This window comes from Hemitrygon akajei, chromosome 8 (assembly GCF_048418815.1).
Source record: "Hemitrygon akajei chromosome 8, sHemAka1.3, whole genome shotgun sequence".
Classification (NCBI taxonomy): Eukaryota; Metazoa; Chordata; class Chondrichthyes; order Myliobatiformes; family Dasyatidae; genus Hemitrygon; species Hemitrygon akajei.
The window spans coordinates 68,227,184-68,247,131 of NC_133131.1; the positions used below are offsets into that span (position 1 = coordinate 68,227,184).

The 19,948-nt window shown below is 39.6% G+C and overlaps 1 protein-coding gene across 2 annotated transcripts in view; it reads left to right on the top strand.

Moving 5' to 3' along the window:
• Positions 1–19,948, top strand: part of LOC140731954 (AT-rich interactive domain-containing protein 2-like) — a 322,272-nt gene that overhangs the window by 244,498 nt on the left and 57,826 nt on the right. For both annotated transcript variants that reach the window (XM_073053964.1, XM_073053965.1), the window contains exons 10-11: positions 7,986–8,195; positions 11,855–12,013. In XM_073053964.1, coding sequence (XP_072910065.1) covers positions 7,986–8,195; positions 11,855–12,013 — 369 coding nt within the window. The remainder of the gene's footprint in view (positions 1–7,985; positions 8,196–11,854; positions 12,014–19,948) is intronic.

A 19,948-nucleotide genomic window follows, 5' to 3' on the forward strand; every position in this document is an offset into this window, starting at 1 on the left:
GAGGCTTGTGTCCATGATAGAGTTGGCTGAGTCAATAACATTTCGCAGCCCCTTTCAATCCTGTACATTGAAGCCCCCGTAACAAGTAGTGATACAACCACTCAGAATGCTCTCCATGGTACATCTGTAGAAATTGGCGAGTCTTTGGTGACGTGCCAAATCTCCTCAAACTCCTAATGAAATTAGTATAACAATTTAACAATTGAAATTTGAAGCTACTGATCCTTTCCTCTGCTGATCCCACAGTGGTATTTCATATCCTGCCTGTTCCCGCCAGCTCCCTGATCTTGTTCCTCGTCTCGCTGCCTGATTTCTTTCTCCTATGACCCTTGCTGCTGTTGGTCTTGCTGCATGCTTCTCTTTTCCTTCTTGCTCCTCGTCTCACTGCTTGCTATCCTCTCCCCTCACACCTATCTGACTCCCTCAGTCTTGGCCTTGCTGCTTTCTTCCCCTCTTGTCTTCTCACAGTTTTGCTGCCTGCCTTCCTCCCTGTCTCTCCAACGATTGGTGGACATGCAGTGAAGTTAATTGTACATGGGACAAATGTATACTTCTAAATGAGCAACCCTTTACATTGTCAAATGATTGCTACTTATGGTCATGTTTGAAAGTTTATTATCTGCCTTCCATGTTAATACCAACTTACTAGAGCGACATGATAATGTCGTGATTAGCACAACACTTTACAATACAGCTGACCTGGGTTCAGTTCCCACCGCTATCTGTAAGGAGTTTGTATGTCCTTCCTGCGACAGCATGGGTTTCTTCCAGGTGCTCCGGTTTCCCCTCTCAGTCCAAAGACCTACCGATTGGTAGGTTAATTGGTCATTGTAAATTTCCATGTGATTAGACTAAGATTAAATTGGAGTTTGCTGGGCTGCGTGGCTCTAAGGGCTAGAACAGCCTATCCTACACTGTATCTTAAAAACAAAAAGAAAACTTGTTTTGCTATCCATTGGACTCCAACAATAAAGGTTCATGATGTCTTGGAAAATTTGGGTCTCTTCCTATGTCTCAGGAGGTATCTCTGAACAAAGGTAGATGTTGATGAGATAAAGCATTCAATGGAAATTCCTTCATCTTCAGTACCAACTTTTAGCTTCTGCAGCATAGGGTGTTGACGATCTAGACCTCAGACCCATTATAGGTGCAATAGCTTACTAAACAAGTGTTTCCCCTATGTTTCCGAGACTTAGACAAGCACCGTCATCAACATCATCTGAGCAGAACCCTCAGGGATGAAGAGACCATTTGAATGAATGATACCAAATTGCCATAACAGATACAGTGCATATAAAAAGTATTTCTTCCAACCCCAGAAGTTTTCGGTTTTGTAACAGAATCACAGTGGATTTAATTTGGCTTTTAACACTGATCAACAGAAAAAAACTCTTCCATGTCAAAATGAAAACAGATTTCTACAAAGTGATCTAAATTAACTACAAATATTTAAAAAACTTCATTGCCTAAGTATTCACTTGCTTTAATAAGACACACCAAATTATCCCTAATGCACTCAGTTGGTTTTAGAAGTCACGTCATTAAGTAAATGAAGATCGCCGTGAACAGTCAAGGTACTTCCAATTACCTGTAGTAAAACTACACCTGTAACTGGAAGATCTAACTGCTGGTGAGTCAGTGTACTGGCAAACCTACACCATGAAGAGAAAAGAACACTCCAAGCAACTCCACAAGAAGGTTATTGAAAAGCACAATGCAGGAGATAGATACAAGAAAATTTCCGAGTCACTGAAAATCCCTTGGCGTACAGTTAAGTCAATCAGCAAGAAATGGAAAGAATATGACATTGTTGTAAATCTGCCTAGAGCACGCCGTCCTCAAAAACTGACTGACTGACCATGCAAGAAGGGGAGAGTGGCAAAGCCACTGTTGGGGGGGAAAAAAACTTGCATGAAATCTCAGCTTGAGTTTGCTAGAAGGCGCGTGGAGATTCTGAAGTCAGCTGGAATAAGGTTCCACGGTCTGATGAAACCAAAATTGAGCCTTTTTGCCATCAGACTAAACACTATGTTTTGCGCAAGCCAAATACTACACATAATCAAAAACACACCATCCTTACCGTGAAGCATGGTGGTGGCTACATTATGCTGTGGGGATGCTTCACTGCAGCAGGCCCTGGAAGGCTTGTGAAGGTAGAGAGTAAAGTGAATGCAGCAAAATATAGTGAATTCCTGGAGGAAAGCCTGATGCAGTCTGCAAAATAACTGCAACTTGGAAGATTTATTTTCCAGCAAGAGAATTACCCCAAGCATAAAGCCAAAACTACACAGGAATGGCTTAAAAACAACAAAGTTAATGTCCTGGAGTGGCCAAGTCAGAATCCAGACCTCAATCCAATTAAGAATTTGTGATTGGACTTAAAAGAAGCTGTTCACTCATGATCCTCATGAAATCTGACAGAGCTTGAGCTGTTTTGTAAAGAAGAATGGGGAGAAATTGCAGTGTCCAGATGTGCAAAGCTGATAGAGACCTATCCACATAAACTCAAGACCGTAATTGCTGCCAAAGGAGCTTCTACTAAATACTGACTTGGAAGGGGTGAATACTGTGCTTTGCTGGTCTCTTGGCCTCATGATAATTTTTGACCATTGTTCTACATGTCTTGCAACTGGCAACCATTCTCTTCGTATTACTATAGCAATCCCAAAACCATTTTCTACTCTGTAGATCAGTATTACCAATTGATATAATAAACCATTATTCTGGAAAAATGAGCTTTTTTTATTCCTCAAGAGGTTTTCTCGAACGAATGTTAACTTTTTCTTCCAATTGCTATGTTATCTTACAAAACCTTCTGTGTTTTGTAAGAAAAATCTTTCTGGGATGTCTATAAACAAGCTCTCTTGAAATATCTTACCAGCAGCATTTACAACCCCTTAGCTGGTGTTCCATAAGAATCGGGACTATGGATAGACCAGTTTGCACCTCTCCCATTCAACAAGACCGTAGTTGGTCTTCTACCTCTGTGACACCTTCCTGCACTACTGCATTGTCCTTGTTTCCCAAGCACCCAGAATCTATAGACCTCTTGTTTTGAATGAGCATCAACATATGAATTAGGGAACTCCAAAGATTCACAATTATTTCTTTTTATTTCAGTCCTAAATGGATTTCCTCCTTTACTGGCACAGTGATCCTTGGTTCAAGACCTCTTGGCTAGCAAACACTGCCTTGCATCCGCACTGTATGAATCACAGAATACTGTGAAGGCTATTTCTAATTTTTGTTTAACTTTAGACACAAATTAATATTCCACTTAGAACAATTGAAACCCATGTTAGAATTATGACTTGCATATGATAGATTTGTATCATCCAAGCTTTACTCTTCACCTTCTGTGGAAATCCAGTAACTAAGATGCTAAGTCATATGTTGTAGTTTCACACTTAAACATTTAAATTTTGAGCGATTGGGAAAGAGCAGATCAAATTTGCTCCTTCCACCTCATCTGAATGCTGCTTGCTTGATTTGTAAGAAGTAACAACTACTTGCACTCCCAGGAAGTTCATTCCGTAAATGAAGTTGTCAGAGTGCGATTCGAGGGTAGTGAGGATTGAACCAGATTTGAAATGGTATGGAAGTCAGAAGCTCAACTGTACAGAATCACAGGCACTCAGCAGGATGTGATAAAGCTTTAACTGTTGAAAGAAAACATTTTGGGAAGAGGCATGTTGACTGAAGGATCAGCAGTTTCTGGTGAAGCAGGAGTAATATCTCTAATAGGATGACTGAAGGTTGTGTGAAGGAGTAAAGTCTAGATGAAGTCACAGCCGTAGGAAGAAAATAACTTGTGACTGCAGCTGGCCTTGCTGCTGTGCTCCTTGGATCTGCAGTGACAGTGATGGTTGATAGGATTCGCGGCTTTGAACAGAGAAAGTTATGTTAATGATAAATTGCTTAGCCTTATGACCAATTTAGCAGCAGGGTAAAAGTGCAATCAATTAAAAGGTTAACACTTCACCTTGGGTACAGTAAAACCTAAAACATGTCTTAAGCACTGACACTGATATAGAAAATGTATTCACAAATACTGATTGTGTATCCAATATCTTTGTTATTTGTGACATTGGGCTATATACTACACATTTACCTCAACCCTTACATCTTTCAACAGCTTAGAGTGCATGACACTGGGCAAGAGCTGCGCTATAATTTTCTTAAAGCAATTAATTTATTGTATTTAAAATATTTGCTCTTTTTCTCATCTGATAAATAGTTCTGATCTGTACAGGAAGGTGGGTGCTGGATTTGAAGTTAGTAAGATAATCCCTTCTGGGTTAGATCCTGTGTTGCTCATCTTAGCATGACTACATAACCTTAAAGTGAGATTCGTTTGCAAGAATTTCAGGCTATGTACAGTTGAGGGAGGAAAATGAGGCAATTGCTATACTAGTAAATTTTGGCTCAGTCCAAATATGTTTCGATGCCAACTTTAATAGAAAGGTAGCAATGTAATTTTTAAATTCAGTATACATATGCTACACATAGTCATAGAGTTGTACAGCACAAAATAGCCCAGTACTGCTTACCTATGTTAACTCTATTTGCTTCCATTTCAGAGTATACCTCTACTCCTTTCCTATCCAATGTGCCTGTCCAAATGCTTTTTAAATATTGTATGTGCTTCTACTACTACACATGGTAGTTTATTACATATAACCATCACTCAGCGTGGAAAAATGTGCCTCTCTCAGCTCGCCGTTAAATTCTTCCATTTCACCTTAAGCTTATGTTCTCTAGTTCTAGACTTCCCCATCGGGGCAAAAATATCTACCCTATTTATACCCCTCATGATCTTATAACCCTCTGTAAGGTCATCCCACAGCCTCATGTGTTCCAATTTAAATAAATTTGATCTATCAAATCTCTCCTTATAAGTAAAGCCTTACACTCTAGGCAGCATCCTGCTGAATCTCTTTCAAATTCTTTCTAATTCTCCACAACCTTCCTGTAGTGTGCTGACCAGAACTGTCATAATATTCCAAGTGTGACCTGACCAACTTTTTGTACAGCTGCAACATGACATCCCAACTATTGTACTCAAAGCCTCAGCACTCCGTAAGTTTCCTTCACTACCTTAACCAGCTGTGTCGTCATTTTCAGGGAACTATAAATTTACACCCAGCATCCCTCTCTATATCAGCACTCCTGAGGTTCCTTCATTTACTGAATATGCCTGATTAGTATATGACTCTCCAAAGTGCATTACTTAACATTTGTCAGGATGAAACTTCATCTGCCACTGCTCTGCCTAATTTTCCATTTGATCTTTGTCCTTCTGTTATCTTTCATTATCTTCTTTACTTTCCTTCACCCCTGTTTATTCCATCAGCAAGCTTGCTCAGCCACAGTGGTCCAAGTACCAATACTTGCAGTAATCCACTGGTTACAGACCTTCAGTCATAAAACACCCGTTGATCAGTACCTCTGCCTCCTGCTATTAAGCCAATTTTGGACCGAGTTTGCAAATACAACGTAGATCCCACATGCCTTAACCTTCTGGACTGGTTTACCATGTGGGGCATTGTCAAAAATACTGATAAGGCCATGTGTAAGCCACGTCTTAAAATCTGCTGCCTTCTTAGTTACCTCCTCAAAAAAAAAGCTTGGTAGGGTCTCCCCCGCACTAACTATGTTGACACCTAATCAGTTTCTAAATTTCAAAGTGTCCTGTAGATTTTTTTCCCCCAATAATTTCCCCACTATTGATGTAAGGCTGAATTGCATAGGTTTTTGGCTTATCTCTATTGCTCTTTTTGTATATGTGAATAACATTAACTATTTTCCAGCCTTGTATCTCTCATCTGGCTAACAAAATTGCAGAAATCTCCATTGGAATCCCAACAATGTCCCTCCTTGCTTCTCAGGCCTGAGAGATTAATCCACCTTCACGTCTGCCAGCATCTGTCAGTTCTTTGAGTGTTCATTTAATACCAGACTTGTATCCCCTGGCTGATTTTGCTTTTGGTGCCTGAGAGGGTCCAGCTACCTTCTTGCTTCTAATGTACTTATTAAACAGTTTTGGGATTCTCCTTAATCCTGCTTAATAAGGCTAATTCCGCTGTACCATTGAGAGCATGCTCACCAACTGCATCTCAGTGTGGTATGGCAATTGTCCCGTATCAGACTGCAATGCACTCCAGCGTGTGGTGAAGACTGCCCAGCGGATTAACGGCCCCCAATTGCCCACCATTGAGAACATCTACCATAAACGCTGCCTGGGCAGAGCGAAAAGCATTATCAAGGATGCATCTCACCCTAACCATGGACTTTCTGCTCTCCTCCCATCCGGTAGACACTACAGGAGCCTCCGCTCCCACACCAGCAGGCACAGGAAGAGCTTCTTCTCTGAGGCTGTGACCCTGCTGAACCTCACATCACAGCACTAAGCAGTATTGCACCCATATTGTACTGTCTCAGTACTTTTATATTTGTGTGCTGTAGCACTTACTTTTTATTCACAGTTATTTTGTAAATAACACTATTCTTTGCATTTCTGGTTAGATGCTAATTGCATTTCATTTGGCTTTGTATTTGTACTCGGCACAATGACAATAAAGTGAGTCTAATCTAATCCACGTCCTTTTTTTTCTCTTACCTAATTTAAGTTCTCCTCTATACCCTCAGTAAAACTCAAAGGACTCACTCAAAACTTGACTTATCCTTTCTTATTTTTAATTCAATTTGCAGATTATCTCAAGCCATATCTCCTTTATTATTATTAAAGAAGTTCTTAATTATTAAATACTTTGTTTGTCTTTGAGCAGAAATAATCCTCTAGCTATGTTCTACTCTGCATAATAAAGTTAAATAAAGCATATTAAAACAAGTGCATTTTTGCTTTGATATTATAAAACATCCCACATGGTTTACTGTATAAACTATATTGTAAATTGAAATATTTAATGGGCCTGTTAAGGTTAGTTATACAGCAAACACGAGGAAATCTACAGATGCTGGAAGTTCAAACAACACACACAAAATGCTGGTGGAACACAGCAGACCAGGCAGCATCTATAGGGAGAAGCACTGTTGACGTTTCGGGCCGAGACCTTTCGTCAGGAGTCCTGCCTGGACTGCTGTGTTCCACCAGCATTTTGTATGTAAGGTTAGTTATACAATCACCATAAAGTTGAGGTTGACCAGTTTTGCAAAGTTAGCATTTTAATATATTTATGTGGCACCCATGTATCATGGCTTAAACACTGATCACATCATGTGGTTGGGGAAATTATATGTCTATGGTTAGATACAACATTTGGAGACTAGAAGAGAAGCTATAAGGTAGGATAGCTCCTTAACGAGTAATCTTTTTTTTATTCATCCTTTATGAGTGTTTCAAGGTTCATACCTTTAGCACACACCTAGTAAAGCACAGTGCAACTATTCCAGGCGTATCATGACTGTAAACCTATTTAATATGGTGTTCAGAGTTTTGATAAGCAGGTGCTCTCAGGAGCTTACATCTACATTGTACTATGTTCAATGCCCCAGACACATTATTAATCTCTACATTCATACACTATATCCCTGACTTTCATAAGTTACATTATTAATCTATAGGTAATGAGTACTTTGGCCCTAGTTTTTCTGTTTTCCTGTTTAAAAAATATTTGATTGATGAGTTAACAGTCACAGTTGTTGAGATTTTGTCTGAATTTGAGAATACGTAGGTAGATTTGAACACAAGTTTGCATAGCCAAAATATTTTTTTCTTTAGAATTGCTGATGATTAGTAAATCATTGTTATATTTTCTTTTGTACTTAATTTGCAGCACTTATCAAATTATAGTTTGCCACCTGGGAGTGATTTGCCATTATTATAGCTGTTAATTAATTTTAACAGCATGAATCGTTGTTTTAACTGTCTTCTCTTACTTTTAATGCAAAGCTATCTACAAAGTACAAGTTAAACTTTTTATTTAATACTAATATTTAATGCTGATTTTTTTTCTTGATTCCAGGTATGGAGATCTTGGCTAAACTTTGCAAAATTGAAGAGAATGTAGATATTATCTGTGAATGTGTGGAACAGGAATCCTATCGTGAGATTGTGAACCATTTATCCCTCCAAGATATATTACTGTTACTTGCTAGTTTGGAAGCTCTGTATATGTTATCGAGTCTGGGAGAGATGACCTGCACCAAAATCATCAAAGTGGAAAGAAGTATTGGTAAGTTATAATGATGAAATGTGGTTAGTGCCTACTTTTCATTCACATGAAACATTGCTGAGATTTTAGTGGCTTTTGTGTAAGTACTCAATTGGAGAAAGACTATAGGTTCCCCATAAATTTATCACCATTCAGCTGTGGTTGCTTCAGAAAATGAATTTTCCATGCTTCTTCATGCACTCTCCATTTTCTTCAGAAATTCCTTTTTGGAATTTAGGCTGTTTAAAAAATTATACTGTTTTTGCTAGTGCCTAATGTTGTGCTTAAATGTGCATAAATTTAAAAAGCAAGTTGAAGCACCAGAAAAATAAAGGCTGAATGTGAAGAGAACTATAGTAAACTAATAATAACATGGGAGCAGAGCATTCGTGCAGCTATAAACTTCAGTGTTTCCATGTATCCAGTGAAATATATTTATCCAGGTACCCTAGACAACTATTTAGGAAATTTCATTTTTGCTTAATTAGAATATGCATTGGTGAGGATCATCAATTCTCTAAATACCATGTAAAATTTGTATTCTCGAAAGAATAGTGTTTGGTGAAACTGAATCTGAATATATCTCCTTTATATAGGGTTATAAGAGAAAATACTAGGTTTGTAATTGATAGTGAAGATTATTTTATAAGCCATACTTCCTCAGAAGAAATTTCAAAACTACTATGGTCTCTTACATTTAGAAGTACAAAGGACTACTTTATACTTTTTTAAAGTCCCTAACTTTATTCCCAAAGGCCTGGCATTAATACTTACAGCATGCCTCTATGCGTCGAGCCTCACATTCCCAAACTATGTAGCCTGCGGAAGTAGTTTATCCATGTTTATTCTATCAATTGTCTTTGATCATCTAAATTTCTGAAATTAACAGAATATGATTCCCTTGTACTTCAATTCGTAGCTGTATAGGATGTTAAGTATTCAGGCAACAATAAATATATGTGAGTTAGGCAAGGGTTTTCATAACAAATAACACTTTTATTAAACACTGAAAACCAACCCCCTCAAAAGTAAACAAACTCAAACGTAACCGGAAAACAGCTGCTGTGCGACAGCGTAAACAGTTCTTAATAGCGTTGCAGTCCAAACAGTCTTTAAAGCGGTATTGAAAAAAAACAGTTCTTTAAAGCGGTATTGAAAAAAAACAGTTCTTTAAAGCGGTATGCCGAAAGTTCAAAAGCTCACAGTCCATTTAAAAGGAGAGACTTTTTAAGGCGATTTAAATTCTCTTCCACGTCGTTGTCCTATCCTCGGCGTCGAACTTTCCCACGAAGAATTTTATAAAACGTAATGGTTTAATGGCACTAACCTCTTCTTCCACACTATTCTCAATCTCCCGCCATCCCAGCGGAGATTAACACAAGAACAGTCAACGAAATCCTTCCGAATGAGGATCAAATAAGGTCGAACTTTCCACCGTCGAAAATCGATTCTCCTCGATTTTTATCTTCCAAATTCTTATCTTCACTCTCCACAGTAAAGAAACTGTTGGCGATGCCCTTTTAAACTTTAGGCATTATATAAAACTTCATTTTTCAACTAAACTGCGTAATCACATTAAATCACGCAGGGACATGAAGTCAGCTTGGCAAATCCCGCCACGAACTGCCCCACCTGACAGGGTGGGTCTTCCTTTTATACCCTGTAAAAAAAAACCTGTCACATGACCTCTACTGGCGGGAAAATGACATCACTCCACCATCACAAGACCATTACCTCAAGTCCAGTATAACTTCAACCCCAGTCACGTGACAAGGGTACCACTGTCACGTGTCACGGGTACGTAACAAGGGCAACATCTTTCTTGAGGTGTGGTAATCAAAAATGCTCTCAGTGTAGTCTAACTTGGTTTGATTAACTGTAATATTGCTTCCACCACCTTGTATTCCTGTCCAGGGTCGGAATCCTGTTGTTCTGGCATACAGGTGTTGACCCTTCATTCTCTTTGAAACCTAACTCTTTAGCCTTTCACTACTTGGAAATTTTTTTCTATATGTTTTGGGTAACTTGAATAGCCTCACTTTACTTGTATTGAAATATAACACTTTGATTTTGCCCCTGTGTTTAACCTAGTCATTTTAAGAAATTTATAAACCATATAACAATCACAGCACGGAAACAGGCCATTCCGGCCCTCCTAGTCCGTGCCGAACTCTTAATCTCACCTAGTCCCACCTACCCGCACTCAGCCCATAACCCTCCACTCCTTTCCTGTCCATATACCTATCCAATTTTACCTTAAATGACACAACTGAACTGGCCTCTACTACTTCTACAGGAAGCTCATTCCACACAGCTATCACTCTCTTGAGTAAAGAAATACCCCCTCGTGTTTCCCTTAAACTTTTGCCCCCTAACTCTCAAATCATGTCCTCTCGTTTGAATCTCCCCTACTCTCAATGGAAACAGCCTATTCACGTCAACTCTATCTATCCCTCTCAACATTTTAAATACCTCGATCAAATCCCCCCTCAACCTTCTACGCTCCAATGAATAGAGACCTAACTTGTTGAATTATTTCTAACTGTAAATTTCTAGCTGCATAGGCCATCTTGAGAGTGTGCCCACCATTCCAATGTGGTCTATTGTTCTATTTTAGAATTTAAAAAACATTGCTGAATAATTAACCCCAAGTTCCATGTTCAAGATTCATATGGAGGACTATATCAAGTGTCTTAAGGAAATCATTGTCAATAATGTTCATAAAACATTTCCTTATCCATCTTATGAGATGGATAAAAAAACATTAGGTTTGTTAATGTACCATTTAGGAAGCCTTGCTCACCTTGTCTAAATCAAATGGAAAATATTCAAGGTGTTCTGCTACTGTTGTCTGTTTTATAAACTTGGGTAATTTCTCCACAGTAGATGTTAGGTTAACTTGTTTTTAATTTTGTAATTCCCCTCATTTTAACTTTCTGAAATAGCAGAAGATTCCTGAATGTAGAAAATGTTGAGATGTTTTAATAAGGGTGCCTCTAATGGTATCCAACTTTTTACAAGCTATGGGATGAAAGCCTTTTGGTCCAAGAAATTTGACTCCTGCCAAAAATTTCTCAAGTCCTGGAGGACAATCTGAACAATCTTTAGGGAGCGATGTCTCAGAAAGGCAGCGTCCATTATTAAGGACATCCAGCACCCAGGGCATGCCCTTTTCTCACTGTTGCCATCAGGTGGGAGGTACAGAAGCCTGAAGGCACACACTCAGTGATTCAGGAACAGCTTCTTCCCCTCTGTCACCTGATTCCTAAATGGACGTTGAATCTTTGGACACCACCTCACTTTTTAAAAAATATGCAGTATTTCTGTTTTTGCACTTCTAAAAATCTATTCAACGTACATAATTGATTTACTTGTTTATTGATTATTAGTATTATTTTTATTTTATTGTTATTATTTATCTACTAGATTATGTATTGCATTGAACTGCTGCTGCTAAGTTAACAAATTTCACGTCACTTGCCGGTGATAATAAACCTGATTCTGATCACTTATCTACTGAACTTATTACAAAATTGCAGGAGACTTTCTAAAATTATTCTTCACTCATCAATTTGTTCTATATGTTTGACCAATATTACATTTGTGCAGTATGGCCAGTGGTACTGTGATTTGTACGTTCTTGTTTTGATTTAATACTTCTTACTAAAAAAAAATTTCAGATCAGCTTGTATGCCTCGTGTCTGTGGATAAACAGAACTTTCCTGCTGATGCATTAGCAGCAGTCAAGGTTGTTGAACAACAGAGCACTCGACCAGCATCTGAGACTAGTTGGTCAGTTACAACAGACAACGTTTCAAACCACAATGCCCCTGCACCAGGTATAGTTATTTCCATTGTATCTTGTTAAAGTAGTATTTAATTGATGTGGGTAAAATGAAAAAGATGAAAGATAAGATTACCTTCTTACAATTACTTTGCCACAGTGTTTTAGAATGGTACATTTGATAGCTATCTGTATTTATCCTGTGGTTTACAGAAATTTTATCACGCTTAGAGTTATGATTAGTTTTGTTGAGATATCATCTGAACTCAACCTACACCATGGTGATGTAACTACATTTGGATCTGCACTCTTAACCCAAAAAGGAAAGAAATTGAATTGGGTTTTTGGTTCTGATCTCTTAAGTGATTTGTGCTGATCTGAAGGGATGCTATTGTACTTTTTTTTTTAATCTTATAATTACAAAGCTTGCAAGGCTCATCTCAAAGCTTTTGTCACATTCACTCTTTTGCAGTACAGGGATCTATCTCCTTACAATTTCTTTATTCATTCCACTTTAACTACTGAATTCTATATTCCACTCCCTGAAAAATTCTTTTCCTTCACATGAGGGAACCATCTTCAGCTGTGATATCGGTCGTTAGGATTCTTGTTCATCCTTATTATCAGTGTTTCTGTTTGCGGGTTAATTCAGTTATTAATGGTGGTTCAGGATTAAGCTTTTCAACAACAATACAAAAAATGCTGGTAGAACTCAGCAAGTCGGGCAACATCTATGGACTGGTGTCAGCATTTGACACTTCAGGCTGAGACCCTTGATAAGGACAGGAAAGTAGGTGAAACCAGGTGAGAGGGGAGATGGGTGGATGGATGTGGGAGCAGTATGAAGTAAGAAGCTGGGAGGTGATTGTTGGTAGAGGTGAGGGGCTGAAGAAAGGGGAATCTAATAAGGGAGGAAATTTGACCGTGGAATAAAGAAATGGAGGAGGAGCATCAGAGGAAGGTGAGGAGAAAAGAAGGGATGAGAGGGAAACCAAATTGAGGAATGTAAAAAGAGGGGAAGGAGTGGAGGAGAAAATACCAAAGTTAGAGAAAGTGATGATCATGCCATCAGGTTGGAGGCTACCCAGGCGGAATATGAGGTGTTGCTCCTCCAATCTGAGTAAGGCCTCATTGTTGCAGAGGAGGAGACCATGGACAGACATTCTGAACTGGATGGGAAGTCAGAATGATTTGGGTAGGCTCCGGGAGATCCAGCCTTTTGTGGTGGATGGAGTGAAGGCCGCCTTAATTTATCGGTTTGCTGTCCAGTTTTCTAAATACAATGTGAAATATGAGTACAGAGTTTTATTACTTGTAGTGTTAAATACAATGGAATCTGGTTAATTGGGACACATTGGGACTGGTACATTTTGGCCTAATTAAGTGGCTGTCCCAATTAGCTGGTTTCATGGAAATGGTTAAAAATCTATAATAAAAGACAAATGGAGCAACAAATTACGTATTTAAAAGAAATACAGAACAATTTAGAAATATACCAATGCGAGGACAGTACTGTAAAACTATGTATTGTTGCAAGCCCCGTAACTGGGTCACTTACCAGCAAAGATGGAGACGTCCGTTGAAGTCTGATGATACTATTTTTAACAGTATTTATTAGTAAAAATACACAAAAAAAATATCAATGCAAATATACAGATAGTATACGTCGTCAATACTAAATCTAAAAGTGCGGGTATAATAATAATAATTGTCTGATGGAAATATAAAGTTCACTCAGTTCATGCAGGCTGCAGCTGTTGGGGACCGCTGTGTTGCAATTTGTTGGAGAGAGAGGGAGATTTAGGAGAAAAACTTGCCGGCTTTCCTTGATGATTTCGATCCGTCAGGAGTCCCGTTGTCGTGGCCGTTCACTTGTGGCCTCTCCTTTAGCTAAACCGTTCTTCCGTGGCGAGCTCGCCACCCCAGGCAAGGGAGGACACACACGAGCCCCCACCGGCTTTCGCTATCAAACGCTGTCACGGGATTTCTAGCGTTTCTCCTGGTGCGTCTAAAGGGGTTGTTCCCCAGACCCCTCTTTTATCCTTACTCACGGGGTCTCAGATGTCAATCAGGTTGGGATGATGCAATCCCTCAACCAGACCACTCTGGTTGTCCCCTGAGGGTTTTCAATGAATAGTACAGTACTCAATACACAATTCCGTCTCCAAGAGACAATGGCCATTATCAGTGGTTCCGTTCCGCTGAGGCCAGGACACATTCCAAACCTTGTGTATTCTGCGTGTCTCCCTCTCATTTCCTGGGTCCCGGACCTGAATTAATAGCGATCTTGTGATTCTCAAAAAGGAGGGGGCGACTTTGTACCCTTCGGCCCCTCAGAGTTGCTTTACATCCATAACAGTATTAATCCCTAATAGTTGTCGACAGAGGAATTCATCAAGTATATACTGTTATGTTCTTTTGGTTGACTGTAAATGAATGTATGAGCACAGACACCTAGTTTAGATAATGGACTGCCTTCATACAATGCTTTTGACAATTGCATCCTCCAAGTTTTCATTTTCATTGTAACATTCAAGAAGATTGTCAATACCTTCAAATTCTTTGCAGTTTTTAACTTGCTAAAGTAGTGAAATTGTTTTATTTTCATCTTGCCCATTTCTGGCATCTTCAAGCCTGAATGCTTGAAACTGCAGTGAGCAACATAGTTTTGAATTGTCTTAATGCTTATTTTTTGCCAACTACCAGTGACAAAAGTCACTGCTTTTTGTACGCAAGCACATGCAGCTGGCGCTATTTAAAATTTCTTCACTGTAAGCACAGTGCATTGTCTAGCAGCCACAAAAGTGACCATGACGGATGCTGGTTAGAAACTGTGCAGCAAGAGTCTCCTGCCCAATTCAAATGTTTGGGGGGGGGGGGGCGGGGAGGGAATCCTGTCTTATTTTCTCAATTAGTTTTTGTTTTTTAAGAGTTGGCCCAAATAAGTGTCTGCCCCTATTAACTGATGGCCCTATTAACTTATGTTCTGACGTAAGCAGAATGGTTTCATTGTGGACAGGTTTGATATAATTAATGCTGTGTGGTTTTCAGTACTACAGTGTGACTGATATTGAGTGCTGTTTGGTTACTTTTATGATTCTATTATGCCTGTGCAAAGAAATTTACATACTTTGCATTCAGTCACCTTATGGCATGAAATGTTCATTGTACTTGTGAAAGCAAGGACATTTATCTTGTGTAACGTGAAAGGGTTAATTATTTGACCTGTTACGAAGGAGATACGATCCTTAGTTTTCAGTTTGGTTCTTCAATTTTACTTGAAAGGAGCGGTGCCTCAGAACGGCTGTGCCCGTTATTAAGGACCCCCGTCACCCAGGACATGCCCTCTTCTCATTGTTACCGTTAGTGAAGAGATACAGAAGCCTGAAGACACACACTCAGAGATTCAGGAACAGCTTCTTCCCCTCTGCCCTCCAGTTCCCAAATGGACATTGAACCCATGAATACTACCTCACTTTTTGTATTATATTTTTTCTGTTTCTGCACTATTTTTAATTTAGCTATTTCATAAGCATATATATACTTACTATAATTGATTTACTTATTGCATTGTACTGCTGCTGCTAAGTTAACAAGTTTTATGACATATGTGGGTGATATTAAACCTGATTCTGAGTTTTAGTAAGTGGTACCCTAGGAGAACTTCATTTCTATTGACAATATTGTATTTGAGATTAAAAATTGGCAAATAAATTGATAATCTTGTATTACTAAGCACATTTTATCTAAAGGTGCAATTTTAGAACTCCTTTGAAAAGAAATACTGCAGTGAATAAATACTTTTTTAAAATAAAAGTTAAATCCAAGGGTATGTATTGCTAGTTATTCACTTTTTTCCCCAAGTCTTTATAGATATTGTTTGCAATGCCATAATGTAAAAAAAATTAATAATTGGATGTCTCAAATGGGTTAGGTTGGCTGTATTTAGTAAAAATAAATAATAATATTTCTCATGATCAGCATCATGACGAGCGTTGCCAACATTTTTAGGGTTTTCAGTAGTTGGTATTTTCTCAGGTTTAGTATCAGTGCTGAGTCTCATCATTACATCTATTTCCGCCAGTTTGGAAAATTGAACTCTCACTAGGCAATGAATTTTGAAATTTACTATGTGCTGCTAGATGGATCGTTATAAAGGTTCCCATAATAAACATATCAATTCCTGACATGAGGGGTTACCTGAATCCACTCCAATGTGCCTACTGTCACAACAGGTCAATAGCAGATGTAATTTCCTAGGCTCTTCACTTTGCTCTTGAAAACCTGGGCAATGAAGATGCATACATCAGGATGCTTTTCATTGACCATAGATTCATAGAATAGAGTTTTTGAATGCTCCAGTACAAAAAAACGCCCTTCGGCCATCTAGTCTGTGCCAAACCATTAATCTGCCTAGTCCCATAGCCTGCGATACCTCTCTTATCCATGTATCTATCCAATTTTTCTTAGATGTTTTAATTGATTCCACATTGACCACTTGCATTGGCAATTCGATCCACACTCTCATCATTCTCTTGAGTGATGAAGTTCCCCCTCATGTTCCCCTTGAACATTTCACTTTTCACCCTTAACCCATGACCTCTAGTTGTTGTCTCACCAAATCCCAGTGGAAGAACGCCTGCTTGCATTTATCCTATCTGTATCCCTCATAATTTTGTATATTTCTATCAAACCTCCCTTCAACCTTCAATGTTCTAGGGAATAATGCCCTAATCTATTCAACCTTTCCCAATAATTCAGGTCCTCAAGTCATTGCAACATCCTTGTAAATTTTCTCCGTACTCTTTAAATCTTACTTTCCTCTTTCCTGTAGGTAGGTGAGCAAATCTGCACACAATACTCCAAATTAGGCCTCGACAATGTCCTATACAATTTCAACATAACATCCCAACTCAGTACACTGATTTATGAAGGCCAATGTGTCAAAAGCTTTCTTTACAACCCTATCTACCTGTGATACCATTATTATGGATGTATTCCCAGATCCTTCTGTTCTACCCCACTCCTCAGTGTCCTGCCACTCGCCATTTAAGACCTACCCTGGTTGGTCTTCCCAAAGGGCAACAGCTCACATTTATCTGTATTAAATTCCATCTGCCATTTTTAGCCCATTTAGCAGCTGGTCCAGATCCCTCTGCAGGCCATGATGGTCTTCCTCACTGTCACATCTCTAGTCTTGGTGTCATCTGCAAATTTGCCAACTCATTTAACCACATTATCATCCAGATCATTGATAAAGATGGCAAACAACAATGGACCTAGCATTGATCCCTGTGACACAGGCTTCCAGTCAGAGAGGCAGCCATCTACACCACTCTCTAGCTTCTCCCACAATGCCAAAGTCTAATCCAATTTATACCTCATCTTGAATGCCAAGCGACTGAACCTTCTTGACCAACCTCCCACTTGGGACTTTGTCAAACGCCTTGCTAAAGTCCATGTAAACAACATCCACTGCCTTGCCTTCATCAACTTTCCTAGTAACTCTGTAATTAGTTAAAGACCCACCACGCACGAAGCCATTCTGACTAATCAATCCGTGTCTATTCAAATACTCATATTTCCAGTCCCTTAGAATACCTTCCAAAAGCTTTCCCACTACTGACATCAAGCTCACCAACCTATTATTTCCTGTCTTATTCTTGGAGCCTTGCTTAAACAACAGAACAACGTTAGCTATCCTCCAATCCTCCAGCACCTCACCCATGGTTAAGGATATTTTTAATATCTCTATTAGAGTTCCTGCAAGATATGCACTAACTTCCCACAAGGTCCAAGGAAATACTTTGTCAGGCCCTGAGGATTAATCCACCTTCCTTTGCCTCTAGACAGCAAACACTTCCTCCTCTATAATCTGTATAGGGTCCATGATCTTGCTGCTGCATTGCCTCACAACTATAGACTTTCTGTCTGTCTCCTGAGTAAATACAGATGCAAAAAAAAAATCAATTTAAGATCACCCCCATCTATTTTGGCTCCCCACATAAATTACCTTTCTGATCTTCCACATTAGCTTTGTATTCAGTACTATCATAACCTCAACTTATCACTGATCTCAACACCTGGGCCTTGGTAGCTACCTGTGAACTGGATCCTTGATACCTCAATGGCAGACCCCAGTTAGTTCAGATTGACAATGTCGTGGTTTTTCGTGCCTTACAAATGACCAGGAGATGCAGAAGATTCTTCAAGAAGGGTTAAACTTTAATTTGCAAATCAAAGCTGAGACAGTCATTGAGCTAGTCGCTGATTGCCCCCCGATCCTCGGGACACAGCAGCTTTTAAAGCAAACTCTAGTTGCATTTTACACGTGCTGCACCTACACTGTGCATAGCAAATAATAAACTCAGAACTGAGCAATGTTCTAATCTACATTTCTTTAGCTCTTTAGTTACCTCTACATTCCTACTAAATTGAGTACATGCATAGCAAATAGGAGCAAGCTCAGAACTGACTTCATAGTTTTGGTAAATTTATACTTTTATACTCCAATATATACCCCCTTTGAGACCCCTCTGGGTCTTACACTCACACAGAGAAAGAAGACTAAGAGTCTGCGCACAAAAGCCCCAATAAACTCAAGCACTTATTCCCAAATCTCGGGTTAAACTAAAATTTTCTGCGCCAAGACCTCAAAGTATTCTCTTCGTTACCCTGGGCCGCTGAGCCAAAAACCTGTCCCTATGTATCTGAGACAGGGAAAAAAGACTCAGAAGCCCTTACAATCTACTCCCACACTGTTGACTCCTGTTCATCCTGCAGGTGTTGTAGGCTGTAACAATACATGTTCGGTGTTTCTTTCTCCACTAAGCTTGCTTCAGTAATTGCCGTGAGCATCGGAAATTGTTTGGTTGCAGCACGCACTACAAGAGATTTGAGACAAGGAAGAAAACAGCACAGCAGAAGCACACAGCTCAACAATATAATACTAACAGTTATTGCTATTTTAGTCAGCCGTGCTCCCCATCCTCCGAGTCTACTTTCTAACCAATCAAAGAACTGATGTCCGAACCCTGCATTCTGTTTGACCTCCGTCCGCAGATTCTTTAACTTATTCATTGCTCTGGTGAAAGACCCTTCTGGGCTAGTATTGTTCGGTATGAAAGTGCAGCATTGTTCTCCAAACATTACACACACACCCCCTTTCTCTGCCAAAAGCCAATCCAGTACCTGTCTGTTTTGCCACGCCACCCTGCTAGTTGCATCCAGCTGTTGCCCTAAGGCCTCCAGTGCATCATCGGTGTAGTTGATGAATCTCTGCTGATTATAGTATATATAGTTTATCCATTCAACATTTTTGTTCACCCCTATCACAGGTATGATAGCTTCCCAGCCTGCAGCAATCTCATTTCGTGCCTTGAATTCGTTAGGTATACCTGTTGGCTGCCCTATACTGTCAATCCGGATCGTCGGATCCGGGTCATATTTTCTCTTCTGCCGTAGCAGAGTCCGCTGCTCAGGGAAGTTAGCATTGGACTGTACTTCAGGGGACGTTATAACTTCCTGAAGCAGCATGACACGCGTACATGTTCCTGCCCACCTGAGGGGGAGCGTAGATCTCAGACCTCCTTCCTGCCCACACAGCCACCAAGTGTCTGCTAATGGGATAGTCTGAGACTCCATTGCACCCTCAGGAGGAGGGGAACCCGTCAAGTGTCTTTTACCTGGGGTTACATCCCATGTCTGAGTGCAGTTGCCTCGGAAATGGCCAACTGGGTGAGTGCCCACCCGCATGAAACATTCATAATGCAGATGGTCCTGCATTATAAGCTGTTGCAGTGTAGGTGTCTGGCTTCTTTTGTTTATAGCCCAGGGTCTGCTGTAATTACAGTGATAGGCAAGCTTGTTTTGGTCAAATTGCGAGGATGCCTGATATAGCATACACCAATAGGGGTACATTGGTGCATTGTTCATACAGTTTTGATAGCAGGAATCTGTTTTAACGCAAATCCTCATGACACAAGCCCTA